Source organism: Plectropomus leopardus, chromosome 1 (assembly GCF_026936395.1).
Source record: "Plectropomus leopardus strain MGB_pleo_1.0 chromosome 1, ASM2693639v1, whole genome shotgun sequence".
NCBI lineage: Eukaryota > Metazoa > Chordata > Actinopteri > Perciformes > Serranidae > Plectropomus > Plectropomus leopardus.
The window spans coordinates 12051537-12068265 of NC_142176.1; the positions used below are offsets into that span (position 1 = coordinate 12051537).

A 16729-nucleotide genomic window follows, 5' to 3' on the forward strand; every position below is an offset into this window, starting at 1 on the left:
CAATTTTTTTTCAAAATAGTAAATAATTGTGTAGTACCTCTCAAAAAGGAACTCCCTAAAAATGAGGTAATTTACCTGGATGGGCGTGGTTTTTCAGGCAGTGCATGCTTCAGTTAGCTTCTTGATTGTCCAGTGGAGCTTATTTCTAAAGCTTGAAAATTTTGGCTAACTAGTCCATATACATAATGAGATCAGTTTATTTGATGCATGTCGAGTATGAGGGTAAGAATATACTACTAATGCTTTCCTATAATTTGTGTAATTGGTCTCACACATATGTACTTGATGTGTGAAACTGATAGTCTGCCTTGTAAGCCTGTTTGGGCATCTATTGATGCAAAATACTTCATTGATATCAGAATTCAGAGACTCTTTCATCTGAGTAATTTGTGTTGTAGGAGATAATTTAGTCTACAAATGTGAATATATTGTAGCACTATTTAGTTGTACATATTTTCCAGTATACCGCATTGGTGAAAAATTTGAGAATTTATGAGCAGTCAGGTAAAAGTCAATTAAAAATCTTCAGGAAAGTCTAGCTGTGGTTGCAACCATGCCAGCAGTACAATAATCACATATCTAAATGTATTTTTATTAAATGTTGATCTAAAAAAACAAATTATAATCACGTATATAAACAGTTAGGTGCAAAGTCTCCTAGATTTCATCTTGAGGGTTAAGGCAAAGATTAGGTTAACTCTTTGAAACCTGAGCAAATTGGTTTGATTTCCTTCAAAAATGAGGAGAAGGCAACAAGCAACTTAACAGGACATGGCCCAAAAATTAGCAAAGAAATATTAAAAAAAAAAGTGACCACAAAATAACCTGAAAATAAGCACAAAAACTAAGAAAATGACTTTAAAAAGTGCTGAAAAAACAAAAGTATTTCCTTTGTAGATTTAAACATATATTTCTTTCTGTAACTATTTTTTTCTGTAACAATTATAATACATATTATATATATATATATATATATATATATATATATATATATATATATATATATATATATATATATATATATATATATATATATATATATATATATATATATATATATATAATTTTTGTAATTATAAAATAAGTTTAGTAGAAGTGGTAATAATATGTTTACTGGACATTGTCTGTATGTTTTGTATAATTTTTCCATCATCCTCCCCTCATTTTTAAAACTATTTTTTTGGTAATATTTTGTCACTGTTTACTAATTTCTTGCAATTTATGGGACATTTTTGCCAAGTTGCTCATTTTCTTTTCCCCCCATGTTTTTGAAAGAAATGAAACCAGTTTGCTCAGAGTCCAAAAGGCGTCTGAATGCAGCACAAAAAAAAAAGATGTCTGTCTGGGTTTCAAATGGTTAATAAACAGTGGTTTTGCTAGTTTATCCAAAAAGTGCCAAGACAACCCAATGTGAGCTGAAGAGACCATGCAACAGCCACACAACCCTCTGTGTGACGCAGGATGTAAAGCACCATCCCCGGCAGTTTTTGAGGAGTCTCCTTTCATACTAAATTTGTGGATTTCAAAGTACAACATTTCCCTCTAAAACATGTCATAGTTAAGGGGTACCCAAAATGGAAATACTCCTGTAAAGTACATGTACCTTTATTCTGTACTTGAGTAAATGTACTTAGTTACTTTTCATCGCTGGGTGGACATATAAGTAGACTGAGAATCAAAAGCATTTGTTCTTCAGTAGAGTCTGAGCAGGAGGGAGTGAGAAAAAGAAGGAGAGATGACCCAGTTCTGTTTCACACAGCGCTGGTGCCAGAGGCAGAGAGACCGTGGAGGCTGTGGTGCACGTGACGGGGTCTGGGCTGGGCCCTGGTCCACACGGGAAACGCACAATGTCTCGTTTGTTTTAAACGACTGCGCTGTTGGAACTGGTCTCCCTCTTTCCTCTCGCTGTCTGTTGTCTGCCGTGAAATGTGGAAATGATTTTTGCTTTTGGATCTTGGCCAGATTCTTTTGGGAGGGATGAGCTTTCCCCTCTCTCTTTCTCTACGTCCCTATCTCTGTTTCTCCATCTTCCAATCCTTCACCTGATAAGATTTGGCGATTTTGTGAAATCCTCAGGGAGTTTGTAAGGAGTGGTGTTTGGAGAGAGGATGAAGTGAGGGGATACATGCATGCAAGCAGCGGGATCAAGGGAATGAGGATTAGACCAGTTTGAAGGGGAGGAAAGGTGAAGAATCTCCACAGAGGGACTTTTTTTCACACTCTTGGGGTCATATTTATTATAAGCAATTTAGTTTTAATTCTAGGTTGCTGTAGCTGGTGTGGAAATCACCTACTGCGTTCCATAGACACGCCCTGTCAGTCAGCCTCTGCCGGCCTTGGGGATGATGACCTATCCCCTAGATTTTGTATTTCTAGAAAAATGATAAAAAGCAGCACAGTACATGGTAAATGTGTCATAATGCTTTAAAAACACAATACAGGTAACCGAAGAACCGATGATCATATAACGTGCACCAGACTGATTTTTCATCGTCTATGTGTCTTTGCTTATTCTAGCTTGTGTCTGTTACTCTCCACAGCCGCCCACACAACTTTAAAAGGTTTTCCAGACCCTTTCCCTATCTCTGCTTTTCTCTATCACGCGCACACACATGCATGTACAATGCACCTGAGAGCCAGACTGATTAAAATGCCAGGAACAGACAATGCATTCTTTATGGAGTGTGTTACTGTCCGCTCGGCAGCACTTTCATCACACATAATGTAAGTGAGTTGTAGATGTCATGCAAGATTGCCTTCAGTTTGAGCGTTTCTGTTCGCCAGACAGTTATTCACTTACAGACTCAAGCTCAGATTTGGGTTTTTTGTTTTTGGGATTGGCTTCAGCTTGCTGTATCACGGTTTAGGATTTAAATGTTTTGCAAATGAACCATTTTGCATTTTGAAAATATGAGACTTCCACTGAAATAAGTTTTTATGTGTTTAACTGGCTATTAAACTTTGCTGCTTTGCACTGTGTTTATAGTGGAGATGAAGAGACAAAGTTAAGTTTCTGCAACAACTAACTCCTGCTTTTCCTCTGCAGATTACCGCACTGGGCCATGCTTCGCCTCGGTGCATAACCAGATGTGTCAAGGCCAGCTCACAGGCATTGTATGCACAAAGACTTTGTGCTGCGCCACAGTGGGACGGGCCTGGGGTCACCCCTGTGAGATGTGCCCAGCCCAGCCTCACCCCTGCCGAAGAGGGTTCATACCAAACCACCGCACTGGGGCGTGCCAAGGTAAAGTCTGTTCCTCAGCGTCTCTGTCTCTTTTTCTATTTCTCTGTTTTTTTTTCTGTCTTTTTGTCACCCTCCCTCCCCTCTCCTTCTTCAAGTAGTGTGCAGCATCTGTCCTCTCTGCCCGTTATTTTTTTTAAATATCTGATTTATTTGGGAAACTTTTAACTCCAAAAACAACATCAGCAGTACAACCTTAAGACGATAATTATAATAGCATGGGAAAAACAGGACTCAGCCAGGAAGTGCAGGATGTTGGTGCAGTACAGGGGGTCACTCAGCCAATAGGAACAGCATCCAGCTGGAGGGACCTTACATGTTCAAAGAAGGGTAACCAAATTTTAGAAAATTTGAGATCTCCAAAGGGTGTGTGACAGTGGACATGTTTCATAACTGACTGCCATACATTTGTCTCAATCTCTATATTTGTATCCTTGGAACAAGTAGTGTGTAGATTATCAGAGGCCAAAGGTTGACACGTGAAGAGAAAGTTTGGAATGGTACCCTTGAGGCAAGGATTATTATTAAAAATGGTGTCAACCCAGGTGAAAAGAAGAATAGCAGGGAAATGATTATGAATAAAGTCTTGGATTTGTAAGTACCTGAAGAAGTGGGTTCTAGGTAAATTCTCTCTGCCCGTTTTAACTCCCTCCTTGTCTGCCTTCACCCCTCTGTCGTCCCCTCATCTCTACCCATCATCCCCTCTCCAGAGGATTAGTTCTAATTGGGTTAAATTGGGGTGGCTGGCAGTGCCTCCCCCATGTGTATGGAATGCCCGCAGACACACGCTGCGGCGGGACTGTCAGAGTCAGTAACACGGGTCAGTGGCGGTGCCACGTGGGAGAGCTCATTTCTGGTAAGACGGCCCTCTGCCTGTCTGCTCCAGACCCAACAACATCAGAACCTCTGCAGGGGAGGCGGACCTGAGCCAGGACCCAGAGGAACACGGAGTGCTCGGAGACTGCATCAGGTCACAGCCTCCTGGAGGTTTTCAGCCTGAGACCTACATTTTAATCTGTCAAATTCATTAAATGAATTTAGTTTGATAGCCAGTGTTAACTCACAAAGTCACAGAAGTTTTTTTCCCAGAAGTTGTTGGATGGATAGATTGATGGAGAAAGCAAGTCCCCACATCAACTCTCTAATGACGCCACGGTGTCTCTCCCCTGCAAACAAATCTTCATATACATTAGTCTTTGTGATCACAACTTTAACCTTCTGTCTGACTGTCTGTATTTCAATCTCTTCTCTGGTCTACTTGGCTGCAATTTTTGTTCCTTCTGCAGGAGACATTCCTCTCCCTCTTTCTCTTTTCCCTTGTCACTCTGTTGATCGCAGGAAAGTCAGAGCCAGACTGTTAAAACAGACCCAGTTTCAATCCATGCATATTCAGGCGTATGCAGATGTGTCTTAATGTTAGTCTGTGTATGTGTGTGTGTGTGTGTGTGTGTGTGTGTGACCACCTTGCCCCGGTACTGAGTTTATTTTACTATTTCTGTGTCATTTTTCCTGTTTTGTACATTAAAGGAATCTGTATTCCCATTCGCATGTGTTCATGTGTGTGTTTGGGTGTGTATTAATTGTATGCTTTGTATGTACAGATGTGGATGAGTGCCAGGCCATCCCTGGCATCTGCCAAGGAGGAAACTGCATCAACACTGTGGGATCCTTTGAATGTAAATGCCCCGCTGGGCACAAGTTCAATGAGATTTCACAGAAATGCGAAGGTAAGAATCAAGCTTGCAGGCATCACTTAAAAACTGTGAAATGTCTGGCTTTTAGTGTTAACTTGAATGACAGAGTAGGCTAAAAGAAATTATTTTTAAAGTGCCTAATTATCAATGTGAAAGTAGAGTTAAAAGCCACATCCTCCTAGTTGTGGTTAACTTCACCTCAGGCTTGGTATTATGATTATTACTTTGTGGGGAAAGACCACACATAAGCCACTTTGCCCGTCCCTTGAAATACATTTAATTAAACCAAAGCAACACTCAGATTTCTCAGTAATCCAGTGTAACACTTAGTTGTGAATCTTAAAGGGGACCCCCCCCCCCTTTCTAAAGAGAGACTGTAGCTTTTGAAAAAGAAATAACACTTTTTTCCTCTTATAAATGAAAAGTTGAATACATGAGCAATACGACGCAACATTGCATGTTTCAACACACTCAGGGGGTTTTGTTGCTACAATCTTACTTGGTCTTGTATGACCAGTAGGCTAGCTTATAGTGGCTATATATTTTCATTTGCTTATTCGGGGCTGGGTCATGGAGACAAGAGGCTAAGCAAGGTTCTCTAGATGTCCCTCTTCCCAGCAACATTTTCCAGTTCCTTGTGGAGGATCCCAAGGTGTTTCAAGGCTTTATGAGATATATAATACCTTGGTCTTCCCCGGCATCTTGTACCTGTTGGACATGCCAGAAAACCTCTCACAGGTGGCGCCCAGAAGGCATCCTAATCAGGCACCCAAACGGCCTCAGCTGAGCCTTTTCGACGTGAAGGAGCAGCGATTCTACTGTGAGCTCCCCTCATATGTCTTAGCTTCTTGACCGATCTCTAAGGCTGAATCCAGCCACTCCATGAAGGAAACTTGTTTCGACCGCTTGTATCCGCCATCTCATTCTTTCGGTCATGACCCAAAGCTCTTGACCATAGTTGAGGGTCGCAACGCAGATGGGCTGGTATATCAATAGCTTTGCCTTTCGTCTCAGCTCCCTCTTCACCACAACGAACCAGCACACCTGCATCACCTAACCGTCTGTCTGTTTCGCAATCCATTTTACCCCTCACTTGTGAACAAGACCCAGAGATACTTGAACTCCTTTGCTTTGGGCAGTAACTCTATCCCGACCCAGAGGGGGCAATTCACCGATTTCTGGCAGCGAACGATGGCCTCAGATGACAACGTCACACTCGGCTGAAAACTTCCCCGGTGCATGCTGGATCTCACGGTGTGATGAAGCCAACAGAATCACATTATCTGCAAAGAGCAGAGATGCAGTTCCGAGGCCCCCAAAATGTTTGTTAATTTCTCCACTTGCGCTGCTGTTGCATTAGTTTACAGGGTTCCTGTGTCGTGAAATGCCTGGAAAAGTTATGAAATTAGAAAAGTTTTTTTCCAGGCCTGGAAATGTTTTGGAATTAGCAGTAAGTTTTGGAAAAGTTTTTGAATATTCCATGTTTGGGTATTGTTCATAATATGTTCATAAAAATCCCCAAACATGCTTTCTCACAAATGCCTAGGAAGTACGTGTTTGAGGTTCTTCCCCTTTTAAAATACTTAAATAAAGTCATGGAGATGGGGTAAAATATTATGAAAAAGTTATGGAAAAATTTTGAAAATGTATTGGTAAAAATTTGTGGGATCCCTGAGCATTTTTGCTAAATATTAACTAATAGCCACAGTTGTTGCTGTTAAGCAATATTTTAAAGAGTGGTATCCAGGATTTAGTAGCATCTAGCATTAAGGTTGCAGATTGCAACCAACTGAATAACTCTTCCCTTTCCAAGCATTTCAGCAAACCTGCGGTGGCCTTCAAGTGGTGAACTTGCATTTCCTAGGATAGTGAAGGCATGACCCACCCTACTCTGACTTACTCTGCTTTTGATTGGCTTACCCTGACACTCTTCCCAGTCTTACATCTCTTGCCTAAAACCAACTAATCCAAACAGCAAAGTCAACAAATGCTAGCCAATTGAAGGGAGAGTAGGGCAGGTTATGCCCTTGCATTCCTAGGAAATGCAAGTTCTAGGAAACCCAAATTCACCTTCAAGTAAAATGCTAAAGACCATCTCTAGAGCAAGTGTTTGGTTTGTCAGTTCTGGCCTTCCTTAGAATAATGGAGGTGCAAGATGGTGGACTCTGTGGAAAAGAACCTGTTCCCTATGTAGATATAGATGTCTTGTTCTAAGGTAACAAAAACAAAATGATATTTAGGTGAAAATATCTTATGAAAACATAATTAAGAATATTATATGCAATTTCTGCCAATATATCCCTCTCAATCATTTACACAGCTTCTTTAAATAGTCTTTAAAACAGCTTTACAGCCAATTCTGTCAATGCACATCATGAACCAACAGACTGTCACTAAAGATTATGTCTACATGCTGTTTTGGAAAAACTGTTTTTCTCTCAGCTGTGAATCCTAATTTTCAGTTTTTGTCTGGCTTACAGAATTGTTAGATCACAGTCTTTTCATACTTAATGTTGGTGGCCACTAAGAGACACACAATATTTTTTAATGTTTCTGGCTCTGAATAATTGTAAATAAAATCCTTTGCTTTGCTTCAGTTCTGTTCTTCCACACATAAAGACCCACAGTCAGCCTGTGAAAAATATTGGCTCATTAAGACATGAATATGACAATTTCCAGACCAAGTTAAACTCCAGTGAAACAGACTGAGCTGGTTTTTGTGGCACTTATTTGCAGAGTAAAATATGTGCTATTTTATGCCCAGAAATAATTGCCGGAAAACTTCTGGACTGTGTAACAGACATTTCAAACGGGTGTAAGTTACAGCGCATTTCTTAACATACTTTGTGCAGTGGTGCTAACAGAGGAGCAGCCCCTGGATTTAATATCCTGTGACAATGCCTTATTTCCATTGTCATTGCCAACATGTGCTCCAGGCGTATGAAGACATTCACATTTAAAGTTGGTTTTCAGTTTAATCTCTTTCATCGACGGTTATGATTACTGTGAACTTTTTAGCAAACAGGAAGCAATCTAAAATGTTTTGAGACATACTTGTTTTTTTCCTCTCCTCTCCTCTCCTCTCCTTTTCTCTTCGTAGATCTGGACGAGTGTGCAAACATTCCAGGTCTCTGCGGTGTAGGTGAATGCTCTAACACTGTTGGCAGCTACATCTGCAAATGTCCCCAGGGATATTACACTTCCTTGGACGGATCCAGGTGTATAGGTGAGACATCTGTCACATTGTCTATCACGACTCTCCAAAGCATAATCAACTGCATTGTATTTGCTTTAGTTCATTGTTATTGGGATAGATGAAACATGAGACAAAGCAGTCGAGCAAAAAAAAAAAGGTGCCGCCTCTTTCTCTTTCCTTTTTCCACCCCATTTTGGTTCTTCTCCCTTCATGCCTGGCACTAAGCGCAGAAAGTACTGAAATCTGTCCAAAGTTCCAGCTGGTAGAATGTAGGTCAGTAGTCACTTGCTTGTTTTTAGTTCCACAACAATACTATAATAGCTATATTCTCTTTAAACTGAGGAGTGGACGTGATGAGAGAAACAGAGGTGTGGACTCATGTCACATGACTTGGACTTGAGTCACAAATTTGATGGCTTTAGTTTTGACAAAATAGAAAAAGACTTGCTACTCAACTTGGACTTCAACACCAGTGACTCATGACTTCACTTGAACCTCTTGACTTGAAAATACTTGATACTTTACACCAAGCCCAAAGATTAAAACATATGTCATTTGAAAATTGTGCCACGAATCAATTTATTTCCCTGGATGTAGCATAGATCTTTAGACACCTCATATGTAAGCTAGACAGGAATTTCCACTGCTCATTACGGCGCACAAATGTACTGTCTCTACTTGAGCCTCAAGAGCCCTTCTGGTGCTGGTAGATGCATAGAAACCTCCCAGCAGGGCGTTCTATGTGAGTTACATTTTTTTTTGCAAACACTTTGCAGAAGGAATGCCCTTTTTATTTTATTACTTGAGCACCTGTCCTTGAAAACGTCTGTGCCTGGCACTGTTAATGCTATTTATTCACAGAAAGTCCTGAAATCCATTTTATTTGTACCAATCTGACAACATCCAATGAAGTTGCAGCAACAGTGAAGATCTAACATTACTGAGTGCCAATTGGAAAAAGTTCTAGCAAAGATAACAAAAACTGCACGGTGATCAACAAAAAAACAAATTGCGGGTTAAAAAAGTGGTGCAAAACCTTCCAACTTTGTTTGCATTTAAAGTTGCACAAAAAGATAGAAGTTTGAGGCCAAGAGGTAACCTTCAAGGCTGAGAAAAGAAGCCAATGCAGAAGTGCCAAAAACTGCAGTTCCTTGAATGCCCACTTGCGGCCGGCACCAAAAGAGTCTCAATTCCCACAGATGTCCATATTGAAATGCCCAATTTTATAGCAGAAACAAATATGTTTACATGTTTATAGCTAATTTCCACATCCATTAAACTGTACGGGAGGTGAATTGTTTTTTAATAATGCAAAACTGTGCAGTCACACACACACACACATACACATAGTCATCAGATTCATCAGAGAAGCCTGCAAAGCTCACAAGTTCAGCTCGGTTTGACCCAAAACAGACCAAGGAGGAATTTGGATCAGAATAGTCCATTAGATGCAGCGGCACGTACTCCCATGTGCATGTATACACACATGCATTCACACACAATCATATGCAAACACATGCTCAGGTTACCCCCCTCAGGAGAGGATGTTTGAGAGGAAGGAATGTCTGAGCCTTTTGGTCCAGAAAACTATTGCGCCAAACATTTTAGTCTGTTTCCTATGCAGCAACTCTCGAGCATCATCATCTACTCCGACCCCTGAAGGGCCCGAGTGTTTTTCCTCCAACCAACTCTATGCTTGCCTGACATTCTGTCGAACTTAACCAAGCAGTCACTAGTGCAGCCTGTCAGTTTCTCCATGTGAATACTCTGGATGGGCTTGGTGTGAAACAAGACATGATATATTTATGTTAATGGGGAACCTGAGTGTTAGTCATGCTGGTGCTCAGTGCCAGAAACCGCAGGATGTAGGAAAGGTTCTCATAAATAGGAAGTGATGACTATTGGCTCTCATCGTCCAAATGATGGAAAATCTGAAGCAACTTCTTTTTGATTGTTCTCCTGCCAATTTGCTCAACATGCAGACAACACATGCCATATTCCATACAGCACGGCTAGTTTAACTTCAAGCTGCGCTATTTCCCACAGATGCTCGTGGTGGGTACTGCTATGCTAGCCTAATCAACGGGCGCTGCGCCAACCAAAACTCACAGCTGTTGACCAAAATCCAGTGCTGCTGTGATAGCGGACGCTGCTGGTCCGATGGCTCCACCCCTGAAATGTGCCCCATACGTGGAACAGGTGGGTCTCATCATCACACGGTGTTGAATTTCTTGTTCTCATCCTTGTGTCTCCGTGTCTCAACACAGAACTGACCTCCTGTTGTTTTTCTCATGTGCTATTTTAGAAGAGTACCAGAAACTGTGCATCCAGATCCCTGATGGCAACGGTGGAGGGGTGGTTCCGGGTCGTGTCCCAGTGGGTCCCGACCTACCTGGCATCTACCCAATTCCATATCCTGGTCCTGGGCAAGTTCCTGGACATATTCCCATCCAGGTTCCAGGCCCTGTCCCTGGTCAGGTTCCTGGACATATTCCAGGCCAGGGCCCAGGACATATCCCAGGATTTCCGCCTCCTCAGCCAGGTATGCTTCTGCTTTCTGCTTGTGCTTGAGTCAGGTTCGTGGCGTGTCTTCAAGGTTGATGTGTGCCGTAATAGTTTACAACTCATACTTTCTGGTCTGACTCAATGAATGCGCAATGCTCCACATCCCACTGGTCTCATGTTGCTATGTTCAAAATCCCGGTTTTGAGCAACACAAACTCTCCAGCTACACGTCAGTGTTGGAAAACTCTGACTAAGATTTGAATTGGGCACTGATGTAGGGCTCCTTGTGTCATCAGGGTTGGTTGGTGTAAAGTTTACCCAGAGTTTGTGTGCAGAAAATGTCCTATCTAAAAGAAAACATTCTTGCATGTTTGCAGACCAGAGCCTGTCAAGAGTTTAATTAGGCAAAATCTTCCACAATAACATTTCTTCTGGAACTATTTTGCAAGCGAGCTTGGCAGAGTTTAGGCTTCTGTTAAGAAAGTTAAACAACTCAGAGCATTTTTTTTGCTTTAATTAGAATAAAAGTGTGTCCTGCCAGATCTTACATGGTGTCTGCTGGTCCTTAAAAAGTCTTAAAATGTCTTAAAAATCAATTTGATCAAATTTTGGTCTCAAAAGTCATTTAAAAGCCTTAAATTGGAATTAACATTTTATCTAATTCAATTTAACCATCTTTTAATTTCTTTTTGTCAGAACGAGTCAAACACTTTAGAGTGACAATGCATTTTTCTGACGTGGCAAATCTTTTAACCCAGTTCTGAACCCAGTGCTGTCTACCTCTGCCTCTGCACAGGATTACATATATACTATTCACCTTTATACTCACCTGCAGTGCTTCAAAGAAATACTATTTGTCCAAAAAGCATTACATTTTATGTCTAATACCTGAAGACATCCAATGCCAAGACTTGCCAATGCAAGACTATGCGTAATGAAATAACATGTTTACTTTTACACGCAGATGTTATGTTTCCTATAATACTTTGTTAGGTCGTACACCATACACATTTCTGTTGACCAAATGTTTTTTTCATCACAGAATTTTATGATCCTTAGATTATATATTTTTGTGAATGCTCCTGTCAGGTCCCCCTATTATCCAAACCCAGAACATCACCAACATGTGCCAGGCCTATCGCAATCTCTGTCTGAATGGCAGGTGTATTCCAATGCCAGGCATTGGATATCGCTGTGAGTGCAACATGGGTTTCAGGTTGGACGGAAGAGGAGAGTGCATTGGTAAGTTCCTGACAGTTTATCCAGCATTTAACTCGGTTTACATGAAGGTGATGTTGGTTTATGAGCTTTATTTTAAATCTGCAGATGATGATGAATGTGAGAGAAGCCCATGTGCACACGGAGAATGTGTGAACACCCCTGGGTCGTACATCTGTCAGTGTCCTGTTGGATTCCAGACGACTTCAACCAGGACAGAGTGCCGAGGTTACACACACACACACACACACACACACACACACACACAGACACACACACACACACACACACACACACACGCTCAAGCAGACACAAACATTTGTACACACACTAAAAGAAGATGTATGTGTTTACTGTGGTATCTGTTTGTTTCTGCCAGATCTGGATGAGTGCGTGGCCAACGGTCGTATCTGCAACAACGGCCGCTGTGTGAACACGGAGGGCAGCTTCCACTGTGTCTGCAATGCTGGATTTGAGATTACAGCAGATGGCAAAAACTGTCAAGGTCTGTCAAGTTTTGACATCTGCATTTATGGAGTAGAGACATTTTAAAGGGCAGCTTTCTGTCATAACCACAGTATGTGTAGTGTTTATGTTTAATGGACTGTGGATCTGTTGGAGGGGGTGATTTAATACCAGTGCCTGTTGGAGGCATGTGCCGTAATAGTTGGGATTTTAAATGATCATGCTGGTGGTTTTAGTGTGTTTCAACCCATTAACTACAACATATGTACATTTTATATTATTACCAACCTTTTTCCAAAAGACTCTATATTAATAATATTTACTTCTTGCCTTGCAGGCATCCATTTGTTTCCGTTCATTTTAGTTTACTATGAAGTCTTGGAAACTTGCTTTAGATAGATAGTCTATCACAGGAAACGTTTTGTTGCCATTACGGGGCCAGTATACTCCATCAGAACTGCTACGGATGGTTGAATAGCTTTGGAACCCTCCTTATAAATACCTTCCAGGACAGACTGTCTGAAAATGCGCACCGTTATCCCCATTTTTCAAGGATATCAAGTCTCCCCCTGTCTATGATGACTGGCTTTTCCAATGAAGCCTTTCAGAACAGCTAACACTAGTCAAATCTCTTGTCAAATTATATTATTGATACATGGGAATTAAATTTTAGACACGGGGTGTGTTGAAAATTCCTGTCTGTTCTGTTCAAGTATGCTCAAAGATCCAAAATAAAAAAACTGGCTGCTCAAAAAAACAATTTTTCCAAAAAATTCCCGATTCTCATGTTTAATTTTTTGGGGTTTTTCTTTTGTACTCTGCGCTTGATTTTCTGACAGCATACATACAAGGGTTTTGAATACGGTCTTTTCTTGCCCCTGCAGTTTGATTTACGCAAGCAAGTTCTATGACACTCTTATTGTCAAGATAGAATTAAGTAAACATACAAAGTATATGAAATTTAGTGGACTAAACCATGTCTTTGCCTCTAACTTCTGTATCTTTCTCACGTGTCTAATTGTTGATCCACAGATCAGGATGAGTGTCTGATCAGGAACATGTGCCTCAATGGGCTGTGTATCAATGAAGATGGCAGCTTCAAATGCATCTGTAAACCTGGATTCCTGCTTGACACCAGTGGACGCATGTGTGTAGGTGTGTTTGTCAGAAAACCCACAGATTATTACAATCACATCACTACATTAAAATTAACAGGCTACATCACCTGAAGATACTTGGGAGTCAGTTTTTCTTTTGACCTAGCTTGGAAGGTGGCTACCTCTCTGGCATGTTAGTGGTTCTATTATGTGAGTCTTAGCAAACAAGCCAAAAATCCCCATAAAAGCCTTGGAAAAATCCCCCAGCCTTCCTGGCAGGCCAGCTGGACATGCAGATAGTTGGGACCCGCCTGTTTTGAGATTCTTGCAGTCAGCCTTCCCTAAACCTGTTCAATGCAAAGAGAAAAGAGATTTGGCCTTCTCTTAAAATTGACAAAACATGCCACAGTAAGCACTGGTTTCCATAGGATGGAGGTTCTCAACCTTTTTTGTGTCAAGGACCCCTAAATTCATAAACATTAGGTGACAGACCCCCATTGGATAAGATTTTGCTTCAGGGACCTCCATTTGAAAATAAAATAAATAAATAAATAAATAAAAGCGGAGGAAGTGAAACCTATGATCAGAATAGTCACTCTTGTGACTTTTACTAACTTTCGGCTCACTTCTATAGTGATTTTTTTTTTCTGAGGGGGCTCTAGAACTACCTCAAAGACACCTGGTTGAGAACCACCGGATTAGAGACAAACTTGAGTGACATAACAATTGATCAACCACTTTGTCATATATGGCATTATCATATGCTGTTTGAAATCTTAGATGAAAGACAGAGTTTAACCTACAAAACCTGAGCAAATTTGCTTTATTTCTTTAAAAAACATGGGAAGAAGTTACAAGTTATGAGTTTCAAGCAAATTTCATGAAGTTTTGCAACAGAAAAAGAAAAACAATGTAAATATATAGATAGAATATTTAACAACTACAATAATAATAATTAATATAGTTTTTCTACGCATTTATCCCTAATTACTATTATTGACTTTTAAACATTGCCCTCTCGCATCTGAACACAGCACAATGTCTTTCAAAGGGTAACATATCCACATACAACAATTCATATGATATCTAATGAATTAGCTCCCCACCAGTGACGTTATATATCTGAGCTAAACTTACCGTACTTAATGTAAAGCTAAGCAGGTTAGGTAAAGGCAACTGAAGTTACTTTGGGTAGGTTAAGGAAAAGATTCATGGTTGGCCATCTTTGGGTTTGGGCAAGTTAAGTGATGTAGGTTAGGTATAGAACAAGAAACATGGTGATGACGTACTTAAAAATGCCTCAAAGTTTACTTGGTTTCACATAGTTACAACTGCACTGTTGCCGTTGTTGGCTTTTTTTTTTTGCTCTTAACGTGAGCTGGAAGCCGCCTGCTCAGCTGTCTCCATGTTAAAAGCCGTGTGCAGACAATCCCTTGTCAGACTCTGAATCACTGATGCTCTGAATTAGGGCTCGACAGATTATCGGCCTAGCCGATTATTGGGGCTAAGATTTGGCCGATTATCTGTATTGGCATTTTATTTTAATATCACTGATAAAATTAATAGATGAAAAAGTGTGCGTAATACACTCCACCAACACCAGGGAAGGCAGTCTGCAACACATGCAGAGAAAGCCATTTTGCTCCACATGACTTTACACAGACGTTTGAGCTCAGACACTCTGACCTGGTTAAGTCACAGCAGAATAAATAAATAGGAGCGCAGGGTGTGGGTGAAGTGTCCTGATGTATGCAGTCATTAATGAAATGTGTAGTCTAAAGTGGCCCTGGGGCCTAATCATTTCTATCTGCAGTCTGTCTGTTCCCCAACGCACCCAGACAGAACACACACACAAACACAAACACACACTTAATGCGTGCAAGCCATATCATTGTTTACGCTCATTATAATAACTATTGTAATACACTTTTGGGATCAAGGGGGAGGAAAAGAATGTTTTCTTAGTTGAGGTCATAAAACTTAAACTGTGCAGCAGTTCAGGCTGCATTTTTTTAATGAATGAATGAAGCACCTGAGGACTTAAATAACGACTGCTTAAGCAGGAAATTGGTTGATTTCCTGCTGAAGCCTCTTACAATTAATTTTATGAAGAGGAGAAATGATTTTTCTGTATTGTTTCCAGACATTGACGAGTGTGAAACTCCGGGCATGTGTATGAACGGCCACTGCATCAACACAGAGGGATCTTTCCGCTGTGAGTGTATGGCTGGGATGGCAGTGGGCCTGGATGGACGTGTCTGTGTTGGTGAGTAAATGTTTTGTTTGAAGTAATGTTTCATGTGTTCATTTGGATATTGTGTCTTCTCACAGGCAACACAAACACTCTAAATATATCCTGCATGTCGCTCCTGTGACTGACACTGCTCTGAACCCAGCTGGCCAACACGTTGTTGAATTTACTTGTGATGTCGGGTAACTTAAATTCAACTTCAGGACGTCTAATGTCAGCATTAGTTTGACGTACAACACTGAAGACAGATGACATTGATATTTTGTTGGTTTTTAGTTGTGTTGATAAGTAACCATAATCCAACGTCTTCCAAATGTCTTATGTCAACATCATTTTGACATAGAATAAGAACATTCAGTCGTTGGAGAACAAAGCCCAACTTGAGCAAAATGTCAAAATGTAACATCAACACAACATGAATTTAAATTTAAATTTAAATTTTAAAATAATTTAAAATATCGTCAACCAGATTTTCATTCCATCCAGAATTTTACGTCTGTCTGATTTAAAAGTCAGATGTCTTTCTGATGTTATAATGATGCACGGTGCAAGTTCGGAAAGCACAGAAAAGATAATGATCTTTTTCAGTTTCATTTGCACAATTTGTCTGTTTCAGAGGCTCATTGACTACTTTTGGAAATAATTGGTACATTCGGCAGTTTCCTACCAGCACATATGCTTAAGTTTCTATTAAATACTCACAATAATTCTCACATTAATGAATGTACAAAACGCTTCTAAATATTTTGTTACCATTTCTTTGTGTGACTGAAAGCTCGGAGTGAGCATGTTTTTAATAATGAGTCTCACAACTGTCTGCAAATTTTAACCAGAATAACCACGACGCACATATTTTCCAGTCCAGTAATAAAACAAACAAAACTGAATGTGACAAAGCACAGAATAATCATCTTGTTATGAACTTTACGAACAACTCATCCCGTTAACCTGTTGCAATCTCACGCGCATTATCAGTGACGATGCCTGTGTTGATGAATGTTTCCCTGCCTCCTTCTGCTCCTCTCCCCTGGACTGGCACTCGGAGACCAGATCTGTTTATCC

The 16729-nt window shown here is 40.5% G+C and overlaps 1 protein-coding gene across 1 annotated transcript in view; it reads left to right on the forward strand.

Annotated features, from left to right (window-relative positions):
• The window catches only part of fbn1 (fibrillin 1), a 90196-nt gene that overhangs the window by 14305 nt on the left and 59162 nt on the right, over positions 1-16729 (forward strand). Inside the window, exons 6-15 of the mRNA XM_042492016.2 lie at positions 3047-3244; positions 4843-4968; positions 8036-8161; positions 10178-10330; positions 10437-10673; positions 11726-11878; positions 11963-12082; positions 12234-12359; positions 13352-13474; positions 15560-15682. Of these exons, the coding sequence (XP_042347950.1) occupies positions 3047-3244; positions 4843-4968; positions 8036-8161; positions 10178-10330; positions 10437-10673; positions 11726-11878; positions 11963-12082; positions 12234-12359; positions 13352-13474; positions 15560-15682 (1485 nt within the window). The remainder of the gene's footprint in view (positions 1-3046; positions 3245-4842; positions 4969-8035; positions 8162-10177; positions 10331-10436; positions 10674-11725; positions 11879-11962; positions 12083-12233; positions 12360-13351; positions 13475-15559; positions 15683-16729) is intronic.